Consider the following 13,496-nt stretch of genomic DNA (forward strand, 5'->3'; position numbering starts at 1 on the left):
AGCATACAGAATCCAATTTTTTTTAATTCTTCATTGCTTATTGCATATTTATGTTTCTATCTTTTGTAGGTCTTCAATGCAAAAACGGCTGAACTACTTAGTCATCATCAAGTGGAGATAAAACAGAAGTTTCCAAAAGAAGGGTGAGTGACTACATTATCCAGATGGCATAAAATGTATCTTGCAACCTACCAATAAGATTTGACATAAAAATGGAGTTGGCCATGTGTTAAATTAAAGGTGGTGTTCACAATTCTAACAATCCCTATGTTTCCTCCTAGTAAAGTAATAACAGTACTTGTACTCCCCCCGGTGCTTGCTCAGTTACAGCGATGTCGGCATTGGCTCTCCCGGGGCTCACGTGACATTGTTACACCATCCCTGCCGGTGTAATTAACATCTGGAGTAAGTGAGAAGGCAATGGCAGCTCTCCCTTCCTCTGGATGTCTTGATTTAACTAAAGCGGGGGAGAGTGAAGCCAGTGCTCATTGGCTGCAGGAATCGTGTGACCTAAGAGGTGCAACAGGGGATCGGTAGATGAGTATACTCTTTTGCTGATTTTTAGACTTAGACAACACACAGGGTTTGTTTTTTTTTAAAGAAAAAGAAAAAAAAAACTATATATATATATATATATATATATATATATATATATATATATATATATATATATATATATTTATATTAGCACCCCAGAGTCCTGGTCGTTGCAGCATTGTCGCTATTCCACAAGGGGGGGTGGTAGTACGTCTGATGGCACTAAAGGAGTTCACCTGACCAGGTATCACTGTCACACCCTACACTTCACACTCTGGCCACCAGGGGGAGCGAAAGGTCCTATCTACTAGGCCACTCCTCACACATGGTTAAAACTGGGGGTTGGATAGGAAGTGATTTCAGAAAGCAGCTGGGGAGAGTTCCATGGAGGACCTGGCAGGGGTGGGATCCTGACAGCGTCCGAGCACAGATAGATCGTTACGGAGCTGCGCCTGCACTGCATCGCGGCAGTTTCCTAAGAAAGGACAGGAAGTGAAGTGTTTTGTGGAGAAGTGAGAAACGAGATCACAGCACAAAGGAGAGAGAACCAGGAGGAGTCGTGCCCCAACATCCTCCTGAGGCGCGTAGCAGGTGGCCGGAACACCGAGGGAGTACCGACTACACGCATTACTCCAGATAGCGACAGGGGCAGCTAATTCCAAGTTGGCTGTCCACCCTTTACACCTACGAAGACCACGGAGGCAAGTTGTGGGAGAGGGGCGTCTCTAGGGTCCCTATAAAATAACTCCAGGCCTACCCTGTCATACGGGTGCGTCCTATCCAAACCATCTGGGGGACGGAGAGAGAGAATATCAGAAACATACACGACAATTGTGAGGACTATCCCGTGGTGCTCAGCAGGGAGGTACTACAACACCCAGGCGCTAGTAGGAAGGCTACTGATTTCCACCTGCAAAGGGAACTCTGGATGTGCCTTCGGACCGGCCGGTCTCAGCCAGCCCTGTTAGCAGTGCTCTGGATTGTGGATGCCGAAGCCTTCAGTAAAAAAGGTAAAGAGACTGCAACCCTGTGTCCTCGTCATTTACTGCGACCTACACCATTACCATCTACTCATCAAGGGAAGCCCTGGGGACATACTTCACCTGTGGGTACTTACACCATCTAGCTGCCATTCCATCACCCCAGTGGACCCCTAGCAGCGTTGGTCATTCTGACCGAATACCACAGGTGGCGTCACGAACACTTGACAAACTCTCACCTACACCTTTAATTGGGCGCTCCTTAGCAGGGCCACGGACCGGGTCGGGCCAACATGACATCCCCAGAACCGAGACAGAAGGGACCTGGTACCGAGTACCCCACTGCCCTGCGTTTGGGGGCCGCTATATCTATCTATCTCTCTCTCTCTATCTATCTATCTATCTATCTATCTATCTATCTCGTAATATATTTATTTTTAATGGATGGACCGCCACTTTATGGTCCCCTACTAAGCAATAGGAAAAATAAGTCAATTGTTATCACAATTCTGTGGATTTAATTATTTTATGTATTGAGATGAAAAACCTTTTTATTTATGCTGCTCATGAAACAGAGTCTGAACAAGTGAAGGCATGGCAGGAAGTTTATCGCAATAATTATATGACTCATAAGCATCCGCTTGTAGCTGACACTTTGGAATTAAGATTAATTTAATATTCTCCAGAAAGGAAGTGGAATTAGATACATGGCATGAATTTGTTCCTTTTTCATTTACAACAGGTGAAATAAGTTTTGAAGACTTCACCATTTTTCTAAGTAAATATATTTCTAAAGGTGCTATTAACATGAAATTCTCACCAGATGTCGGTAACAACCCATCCAATCCACACAGGCAAAGAAATGAAACCTTAGATGTCCACAAATTAAATTATGTCCTTGCATCATAGACCTGTAAACTAATATCTTTGCATGAACGAATGAGTAAATAGTGGCAAAGTACCAATTATTGCTTTTCCCTTACAGCTTGTTTCCACTTATGCAGCTATCCTGCCTTATTTCATTCCAGCGTGGTACAGAAATGCTGGCGAAAGACTGACTCTAGAGCTGTTCCCACAGTTTTCTATGGGATCCTTCTGATTCATCCAGTGCATCACTTGCACCAGTTATTTGAGCCAGATCAGAAAACACTACATCCATCCAGACACAACGGATTTATGGAAACGAAGTCTAACTTTGTATTGAGCTTCCAGTTTCATTTATAAAAATTTTGATTGCCTTCAAATTCTCTTTCCAGAGGAGCATTGCAGCTTTAAGTCTCCTCATCTTGACATGCTTAACATGTCACTCTGTAAGGAGAAACCATATTTCTTGGATTGCCTTCAAAGTAAGAGAGCTTAGGAGTGTATTGCATATTGTTAGATTAAGATAAAGGGGTTATCGTGTCTTTTACTAATCAACTGCAGTCACTTTATGTGACTGTAGAATTCTTAGCCCTCACAGCATGCACATTGGATGCTGAGATTTTCCCACGTCTGCAGTGAAGGTGAATGATCATGTGACTACAAGTATACAATATGCATAATTCCAGCCACAGTCCAACTAGACGTGCTCAGCCTCACTTAGTACAATTGAATTAAGTGTGGCCAAGCAAGATTAGTTGGCATGTGACCATTTGTATACATATTACATACTTGTAGTAATCCGCTTGCCCGCTCTCGCCGCAGACACTGAAGAATCCTGACAGCGTGTGGTGTGCGTGCTGTAAATATTCAGAAGTCTAGTTATTGAGTGAATACAGACTTTAAGCAGAAGACCAGACAGCCCCTTTTAATGCATGATCCATACGCACTAAGCTCATGGGCTCCCTCCAGAGGTGAGTAAGGGTAGCCAAAGTTTCCTCTCTTACCATCTATGCATGATATTGAGAGAAAACTGATCTGACTTCTGTAAAGAAATATTAGGATAATAATTGCAAAGACATTTAGTCTTATTGAGGGTAAAAAAAAAATCTTTTTAAGATTGGACATTCATATTATGGGCTGTTTCATTGAGAAATTGATGTGTGACAATGATGCAATCATTTACCATGTAACTCTCTCCTACTGCAATCTGTCACTTCCTTCCCCTAAAAAATCTTTTGCAATGGGATTTGCGAACAAATAAGAGAATGTATCATTGAAATTACCGCATGAATCTGTGTTTTGTTTTTTCTTTTTTGCTGCATTGTTTTCCTGCTCCCCTACGAGCAGATGACACGGCACTATGGATTGTGTTACTAGTACAGGGACGAAACATTGCTGTCACGCTGCTGGATATTACCTATGACCAGACTGATTGTAAGCTCACATACATTCTAATAAAATGGTAAAGCTCAATGTGTAATTAGGAGAGTGTCGGTATAGTTTTTTTTAAATTTTTTTTACTAGCTTAATAGAAATTGGAGCTGATTTCAGAAAACAGCTGACAACCAGTAATGCGTCATTCTTAATTATGATAAATAGGGAATGGAAATGTTTAGATGTAAAGGGAACTCTTCATCTGACCAGCTTATTCATTAGAAAACCAATGACCATAATTGGCCAGATATCTTCTGTGAAGTAAACAAGCACTGTAAGTAAGAAGTGTTCTCGGAGATTACAGTTATAGGTTCACTGTTAAAATGCCACTTTACATGAACGTCGGCCAAACCTGCCAGTTTCAACAGGAGCGGCTAACCATGTAATCTGTAGTGTCCAGTGCCATCTGTTCAATAGTCACATTTATTTAACTTTTTTTTTTTTTTACTCTCCCATTGACTTACAGTGGGTCTATCAGACACTCAGAAGGAAACACAATCTGTGCTGAAAACAACGGAGTGTGAACAGATCATATGATAATTAGACGGCCATTTTTTTTGTTATAATCCTCAAAATCAATATAATTTACTGTTAAAGGGAGCCATATAGTACCTGCGGTCTAATCTGTGGACAACGTAGAGTGGAGAAGGAGGTGTTGACCCGAATGATATACACGTCTATTAGTAAAGATTCAGCATAACTTGTATGTTTATCATAGCTAGCCTTAGTGTTTGAGTCCTGTGGGTGGTCCTACTCAGTGATTGACAGCTATCTTTACATGCACAGTCATACAGAAGACTGTCAATCACTAATCAGGACCGCCCACTGGACTCCTAAGAATACAAACACCAGGGATCTCGCTGATTAAAATGCAAAGTGTGCTGAATCTTTTCCCACAACAATATACATCAATGTGATCGGCTCCTCCTGCCCTATAGTGTCCTGCCTGCAGATCAGATACATTTTATACATGCCAAGTTCCCATTTATGCTGAAGTTCAATATTATTGCTTCTATGTTACAGGTGGGTAGAGCAAGATCCAAAGGAAATCTTACAATCTGTATATGAATGTGTAGAAAAAACCTGCGAGAAGTTAACTCAGCTAAGCATAGACATCACCAATATTAAAGGTTAGTTTTCACAACGTTCCATGTTAATTGTAAAGTAATGTTTCCTTCTGGAGAGAGTCACCACATGCTGTACAGCAGTAGACTACAGACTGACTGCAATTCTTTTTACTGATTGTGGCTTTTTGCTGTCGGACAAATTTGGCTATCCTGCCTTGTAACAACAATTTGCACAGATATGTTATCATTGAAACACATTTCCTATGAAATTAGTATAAATTAAAAACTGCATTGCCTCACGTTTGAAATTCTACACTGGTCATAAACTTTAGAGAATTGTTATCAGAGTCTTAAAACTTTCTTAACTTTATAGGGACACCCCATTTGTCCTCTAGTATGTGATATCTGGGTGGAAATACAAAACGGCATCGGGTCCTGTGTTTCCCATCAAGATAATCACTGTTGGGGTTCAACATAACAGATGAAAGGAAACAGCCTAGTTTCTTTATACTTGGACCAGTTTTTAAATGTCTGTACTCGGATCAACATTGCTAAAAATGATAATTATGGTTACTGCTTAAATTTGTATATCAATAATACACATGAAAATAAGCCATTTTGTAATATGTTTTATCAGAGACATTATCTTCTTTCTCTGCCAGAATTGATTATTCATTCTCCTTTCATGGGAAAAATGTTGTATCAGTGAAGACGAGTTTCTCATTACTGAGATAGGAGATGAGTTTGTGTTTTGTATGTAGATGGGGTGTAAGTGGAGGAAGGAGGAACTAGAGGGAGAGTGGCGTTCTGCTGCAAGTTCTCCTGAAACGGGGTATGTGCACGTGTTGTGTTTTTGCCGTGTTTTTTTCTATCCATTTTTATCAAACAACCTGATGGGTCTCCTAATACCAGAGAAGTGAATGAGGATCCTGAAGTCTCATGCACACATTGCTTATTTTTTCAGTGCAGATATGACTCTGCGGCGTGTCAGTTCTTTCAGCAATTTTACAGCAATACTAGTGAATGGGGAGAAAACTGCAACAAAAGCATGTAAAAAATGCGACAAAAACGCAGCAAAACACGCATGTTTTACTGTGCAGACTTTTCTACAGCAAATCCTGACTGTGTGCACATACCCTAAGGGTATGTGTCCACGTTCAGGATTGCATCAGGATTTGGTCAGGATTTTTCATCAGTATTTGTAAGCCAAAACCAGGAGTGGAACAATTAGAGGAAAAGTATAAAAGAAACACATGCACCACTTCTGCATTTATCACCCACTCCTGGTTTTGGCTTACAAATACTGATGGAAAATCCTGACCAAATCCTGATGCAATCCTGAACGTGGACACATACCCTAACAGTTCTTCTGAACAATATGAGCACTAACTTTCACCCCCTATCTCCGTAATGGAAAGTCTGTCTTCACTGAATACAGATTTTACCAGTGAATTGAGAATGAAAGATCGGTACTGGTAGAGAAACATGCAGATTTAATAACGTTTATTGAAACATTTCTTATTTTTATGTGTACTATTGACTTATGATTTACTACCGGTATTAAAATAGTGGTTATTCTTTAACACTGAGCATAGCTAGTAAATCTTGCTGACATTATCCACTGACATGGTTATGTTTTGTTTTTTTAAGCTATTGGAGTAAGTAATCAGAGAGAAACTACTGTGGTATGGGATAAGACCACCGGAGAGCCCCTATATAATGCAATTGGTAAGTTTAGTTCCTAATGGATGTTTTTGGTTTTTTTTTCTATCACATTCCTTTCGTATATTTTGTGAATGTTCTGTACTTTATGGCATGTCTAGTGTAGTGTTTTTATTCTTTACATAGCTTTTCTTCTTTTACCTTTATTTAAACTGTTTAAAGACCTGTCGCCAGGTCAAAAGATGAGTTATTGCTCTGAGTATTACACTTTAAAAAAAATAAAAAAAATAAATTGCCAGAGATATGGATATTTTGTGCTAATGAGTATTGGTCCTTACCAAGGAGTCGCTGCCCAGACGATTCTCTGGGGCTGAGTCTTTAGGCTGCTCTGTATTGGACTGTGATCAGCACCCCATCTCGAAAGACCATGAAATACAAAGGCCTATCAACTGGTATATCTCTGAAATTATATGTCGGATTTACATAAATAAATATTCTTTAGAGCAGAAGGAATAAAGTAAGAGCAAGAACGGGCCACTTTTGACCTGGTGGACAGTTTTTTTTTTGTTTTTTTTTTAAAGGAAACATCCAGAATAAAAAGCTGCACTGAAAGAGCATGTAATATATTACCCACTGCTCTGAAACATAGCAACATTTTAACCAAAGTATTTTTTTTTATGCTGCACTTTGCATGACCCCTCTGGGATAGTACCTCTTTATTACCCAGGCTTTGCCCTTTGAACAACAGTTCAGCTATATAATAACTTCTTACAAAGTTTCCGTTGCCATACAAATACATATATAAAGGGATATCACCTGCAGGTTGATGTTGTTTTTATTTCTCCAATCCTCATATGTTTCAGAATTAGGCTGTTATATTGTTTATGTATTGTTGGATACAACATGGCAAATAAAGTGCAAAGGTTTGCATTTAGATGACTAGGTAAGGTAAATGATCAACGTATTGTTTGTTTTTACAAACTTCACCTGGGGCACATAGGTGGAGAACCCACAGAAGTCAATGATTAATCTGTGCTGCGCTGTAAATCCTTAACACCTATTTGTGAGAATAACATATCTGCTGTTACAAAGCTGAATCCTCCTGGTTACATCGTTTTGTCAGGCCTGGAAAAGCAGCAACATTGTGTACACCCACCAATAGTGATGAGTAGGGTTGAGCGAAAAGGATCGGACAAATTCAAAAATCGCCAACTTTCGGCAAAGTCGGGTTTCATGAAACCTGACCCGATCCTAGTGTGTGATCGGCCATGAGGTCGCCGATCTGCGCGCAAAAGTCGCTTTTCATATAACGCGTTCAGCGCCATTTTTCAGCCAATGAAGGAGGACGCAGAGTGTGGGCAGCGTGAGGACATAGGTCTCGGTCCCCACCATCTTAGAGAAGGGCATGACAGTGATTGGCTTGCTTTCTGCGGCGTCACAGGGGCTATAAAGGGGCGTGCACGCCGACCGCCATCTTACTTCTGCCGATCTTGGCATAGGGAGAGGTTGCTGCAGCTTCGTCAGAAGCAGGGATATAGTTAGGGAGGGAAGATTAACCAGCGATTTCCACTGTCCAACACCACCTTTTCTTTGCAGGGACAGTGGAGGCTAGATTTCTGTGCATCAGCTCTATAGCTTATAAGGCTGCCTTATAAGGCTCCCTGATAGCTGCATTGCTGTTTGCACGCTGCTGTGCAAACCAACTGCTTTTTTAAAAGCAAAAATCCTGTTGCTCCTTTCTGCACAGTTCTATTGTTTATTTGTCCACACTTTTGTGTGCAGCAGTCCTTTTTATTGCTGCCATACTTGTCCTGAGATCATTGTAGGGAGATTGAAATTGTACTACAGTCCTTGTGTTTTATCATATATCTTCCAGCCACTTTATGCCACTTACATTGTGTTGTTTTATGCACAGGGCCTGAGTTTTGGTTCAGTCTCCCACAAAAAAAAGGGAGATTTAAATTCTCAACATGTTTATATACACCTTCTACCTTGTTTTACAGTACTATATAACGGTTGTTATTTTGGTTAGATTTTCCAAAAAATGAGGAAGTCTGGTGGAAGAGCCCGTGGGAGGTGGTTGCCAGCTGGTACTGATGGTGGTGGTGGTGGTGGTGGTGCATCTGGTGGTAGTGGCAAAAGCAAAATAGCACCTATGGCTGGAGGTGTTGAGCCAGCGTCATCGTCTGGCTACTCAAGGCCTCGAAGACTCCCATATCTGGTGTGAAAAGGACTCGTCTGGCTACCCAAAATGTTGATGATCTAACCTTCATTAAAATGAACCAATCATGGATTTCAAATTATTTTGCCCCACCTTCCCCTGCTGACACGTAGCTTGCCTGAAAAATGTCTTGCTTTTGGCCTCCTCTTACTGATTTCTCCAATTCCTCCATTTGCAGCTGCTGAATGTCCACCATAGGCCATTTTTATACCTCACTAAATGGGCTGACTCCCCACAGGGCCGTGGTCACCACCTGGCACAAGCACCCATGCGAGTACCGTTTGCCTGGACTGGTGTGTGGGCCCACTCTTGGGTGACGGCACTGGCACAGGGTCCCTCATAGTACAATGAAGTGTGTCTGATGGTGGTGGTGCACAACCAACGTCAGACACACCGTCGTAATATGAGGGGCCCTGTGCCAGTACCGCCGCCCACGAGAGAGTGTTTCCCCCCCAGCTCGAACAGTGCTCTACCACTTGCAATACTTACCTCTCACTGCTCCACCACTGTGTAGTCTGTGCTGTTAAATCCTTCAATGGCACTGCCAATACAAATTTGTTGAAATGATAGTTAAAATATACAGGGGCCCTGGCCTCCATTTAGACCAGTTAATACTTTGCGCCTACTACCACTGTCTACTACCCAGCAGAGGAGCCCTCCCCTGTACCTAGCTATGCCACCTGTTTATTTATGAACAATTTTTGGCAGACATTTAGCCCACTTTATTATTTGGGCCTACTAACTGTGTCTGCCACTCATTACAGTTTTCCTCCACTGAACAAAGCAATGCTGCCTGTTTAGTCCTGTTACCACATTTGAACTGCATTTAGCCTACTTTATTATTTGGGCCTACTGTGTCTGCCACTCATTACAGTTTTCCTCCACTGAACAAAGCACTGCTGCCTGTTTAGTCCTGTTACCACATTTGAACTGCATTTAGCCTACTTTATTATTTGGGCCTACTAACTATGTCTGCTACTCATTACAGTTTTCCTCCACTGAACAAAGCAATGCCGCCTGTTTAGTCCTGTTACCACATTTGAACTGCATTTAGCCTACTTTATTATTTGGGCCTACTAACTGTGTTTCCTCCTCATCCTGCCCATTGCCCAGCCACTGCTAGATGAGTCTGCTGGTACATTGACCCAGACCACTACATTCCCCTTGCACTCTACACAGCTAGAATCTGACCCTGCTGAAAGTCAGGTTCCCCTTCCCGCATACTATACCACCTTACACTGTGCCAAAGAGGAAAGTGCAGATGAAAGTGCTGGTTCCTTCATCAGGTGGGGGGGCCCTGTGCCAGTGATGTCGCCAACAAGTATGCCCCCCCACCTGATGAAGGAACCTGCACTTTCATCTGCACCTTCCTACGAACGAGCGGGCCCCCCCTGCTTGCTCAGGATCACAGCACTTGCAAAGTTGAAATACTTACCTCTCCCTGCTCCACCGCCGTGACGTATTCCGCGTTTCCTGGGCCCACGAAAATCTTGAGCCAGCCCTACCCCCCCACAACTTTAGCCAAATGACCCCCAGTTTTCAATGCCTAATTATTATTATAAAGTAAATTAAGATCGACAAGCTTAAGTAATAAGAATTGATGTTTTTGGCATTAAAATGGGCACTGTAGGTGTTTTCCTGTCCTCCACTCACTGCCGACTTTGATTCCCCATTGACTTGCATTGGGTTTCGTGTTTGTCGGCCCCCGACTTTTCGCAATAATCGGCCGATTTCACCCCACCTTTTGACAAAGTCGGGTTTCGCGAAACCCGACGCGATCCGAAAAAAGTAAAAGTCGCTCAACTCTAGTGATGAGCGAGTGTACTCCTTGCTCTGGTTTTCCAGAGCACGCTCAGGTGGTCTCTGAGTATTTGTTAGTGCTTGGGGATTAAGTTTTCATCGCCTCAGCAGCATGATTTACAGCTACTAGCCAGCTTGATTACATGTGGGGATTCCCAAGCAACCAGGCAAACCCCCACATGTACGCAACCTGGTTAATAGCTGTAAATCATTCAGCTGCCATGATGAAAACTAAATCTCCGAACACTAACAAATACTCGGAGGTCACCAGAGCGTGCTCTGGAAAACCCGAGCAATGAGTACACTCGCTCATCACTACTTGCCAATAGCTGTTTGCAGAGGAGTGGAAAATCGGATCAATTATGCTAATCACATTCTGATCAGAGTGTGATCGCAGTGCAATCGGATTCTCTTGCATGCGGAGAAGATGGAGAAAAAAATGTCTACATCTTCTCCATTGTTCTGTCTGTGGAAATCGGACTGCACTCAGATGTCAGAATGATGCGCTCTGATGCCTGTGGGTGATGCCAGGGAGCACTCTGATGCCTGTGGGTGATGCCAGGGAGCACTCTGATGCCTGTGGGTGATGCCAGGGAGCGCTCTGATGCCTGTGGGTGATGCCAGGGAGTTCTCTGATGCCTGTGCGCGATGCCAGGGAGCGGCCTGATGCCTTACGCGATGCCAGGGAGCGGCCTGTGCGCGATGCCAGGGATGTGTATGTGTATGGGCACCCAGAGGCTCAGGCTGCTTCTCTACCACTACTTTTGGCTTTACACTAAATCTTTGCCCGTTTAGTGTGATTGTGGTGTGTCATCAGGTAGTCTGTTCAGTAAGATATGATTTCTGTTATGGCAAAGATAAAATGATTAGATGTTCCTTAAGTACCTAACAAGATAACATCTGCACTCCATTACACTTATTCTTATAAAGGCAATGAAGTGCACATTTACGGTATTTTCACACATAGAAATGTCTTGTCTACTGTTAGTAACTTTCTTGCTCATCGGTCATTATTACCAGTTATACACTTTTCACTGTTGTATAGACTTAGGTTGCGTTATTACATTAAGTAATAGCTCATGTAATGTAAGATCTGTGTGCTTTATTGTATTTTCTTTTCCATTTAGTTTGGCTTGACTTGAGAACCCAATCAACTGTAGAGCGGCTACTGAAAAAAATACCAGGAAGGAATAAGAATTTCTTCAAGGTAAAGTGCAATGACACACTTGGTTAATGGAGAACAATGTATTTGTTTCTTATGTCTTTGTATCAAACTCAATCAACTGTTATTGCTAGAGAACGTCATTGACAAAACCTATTTGCTTCAGTGGAAATGAAACATTAGACTGCTTCAATAAATCAGATCAGTCAACCTTAATATTTTAGTGCTGCTTCAAAGGGCACTTCTTTTAAGTCCTCATTGTGGAGACTCTCCTTTATCGTTTTGACCATTTGAGAAGCCCAGGTGTCCCCACATTCAGACTGGTATGGCCTCAGTTGAGAAACGTTTAGAAATCCAACCCTAAAGAATGCGTTAAAATCATGAAAGAGAACCGTAATTAAACATTTTTTTTATTTAAGTATCTAGTCATTTCAATGTAACGAGTTTTTATAATATACCTTTTTTTTATGTGGTCTACGCTCTCAAACACTATGCTGCAGTACTGTTTCAGTGCCCAGCTTATGCTCCTTTCAACTGCTGCTTAACAAGCTCTATATATTAATATAATATAAGAAAACAGTCAGAGGACAGGAACATGAATGAGGGTTGGGAGCAGGCAGGCTCAGATGGGGAAAGTCCTGAACACACACTGTTTGAATAAAGTGTGTGGATCTTGCTGAGCAGCAAGTGAAAGGTGCTTCTAAAGGAGTCTCTGGGTCAGGCAAACTGAATTTTTTAAAAATGTGTTAAATATATTAAAAAATTTGAGTCTCCAACCTTTTCACCCATTAAAAATATATATATATATAAAAAAAAACAAGCTTGTTAGCTCAGTGTCCAAAAAAGTCCAATCTGTCAAAATTTTATATTAATGAAACCGTATGATAAATGTCGAAAAGAGAGAAAAAAATTGTGCGCAATTTTTCATGTGCCAAAAATACAATTATTACTTAAAATGTCATCCACCCCAAAATGTTATCAATTATAAACATCAGCACAGCACTCAGAAAAGAGAAAACCGAGCCCACAACTTGCTCCATGAATGAGAAAATAAAAATGTTTTGGGTATCGGAAAACGATGTCACATACATTTTTCTTTTTTTTTTTCTTTTAAGCAAAATTCTGATTTTTTTTTCTTCACTAAAATAACAAAAAAAATGGTCAAGTTCTGTGTCTCCATAATTGCACTAACCTGGAGAGTCATGTTGCCAGGTCGTTTTTACTGCACAATGAATGCCATAAAAATAAAACTGGGAAAACCATGATGGAATTGTGTATTTTCACAGTTTTGCTGCACAATTTATTTATTTTTTTTGTTCTATTTTACATTATAAGGTAAAATGAATAGTGTCATTCAAAACTATAAGGGTATGTTTCCACGTTCCGGAAACGCTGTGTGTTTGACGCAGCGTTGAGCCGCAGCATAAAAAAACGCAGCGTCCAGATGTTACAGCATAGTGGAGGGGATTTCATGAAATCCTGTCTCCACTATGCAGTAAAAGACGCATGCGGCACGTCTTTTAAGAACGCAGCATGTCTGTTTACAATGCTGAAACAACGCAAGAACACCGCAGGTGACCTGCCAGTGACCTCAGGTGCAGATTTTACCTGCATAAAATCCTGACCAAATCCTGAAGCAATCCTGAACGTGGACACATACCCTAACTCTTCCAACAAACTACAAACGTGGCTGTGTTGACTGAAATATATATAAAAAAAAAGTTATGACTCTTGGAACATGGGGGAAGAGAAAACAAAAGTACAAAAAT

At 41.5% G+C, this 13,496-nt stretch overlaps 1 protein-coding gene across 8 annotated transcripts in view; it reads left to right on the top strand.

Annotated features, from left to right (window-relative positions):
• GK (glycerol kinase) overlaps positions 1-13,496 on the top strand; it is a 105,928-nt gene that overhangs the window by 56,797 nt on the left and 35,635 nt on the right. For all 8 annotated transcript variants that reach the window (XR_013223933.1, XR_013223935.1, XR_013223934.1 and 5 more), the window contains exons 2-5: positions 70-143; positions 4,839-4,945; positions 6,533-6,610; positions 11,693-11,772. Coding sequence is in view for 5 of the 8 variants with exons in the window: in XM_077296683.1 (XP_077152798.1) it covers positions 70-143; positions 4,839-4,945; positions 6,533-6,610; positions 11,693-11,772 (339 nt within the window). In the remaining 3 variants the exon portion in view is untranslated. The remainder of the gene's footprint in view (positions 1-69; positions 144-4,838; positions 4,946-6,532; positions 6,611-11,692; positions 11,773-13,496) is intronic.

The sequence above is a fragment of the Ranitomeya variabilis genome, chromosome 3 (genome assembly GCF_051348905.1).
Source record: "Ranitomeya variabilis isolate aRanVar5 chromosome 3, aRanVar5.hap1, whole genome shotgun sequence".
NCBI classification, from domain to species: domain Eukaryota; kingdom Metazoa; phylum Chordata; class Amphibia; order Anura; family Dendrobatidae; genus Ranitomeya; species Ranitomeya variabilis.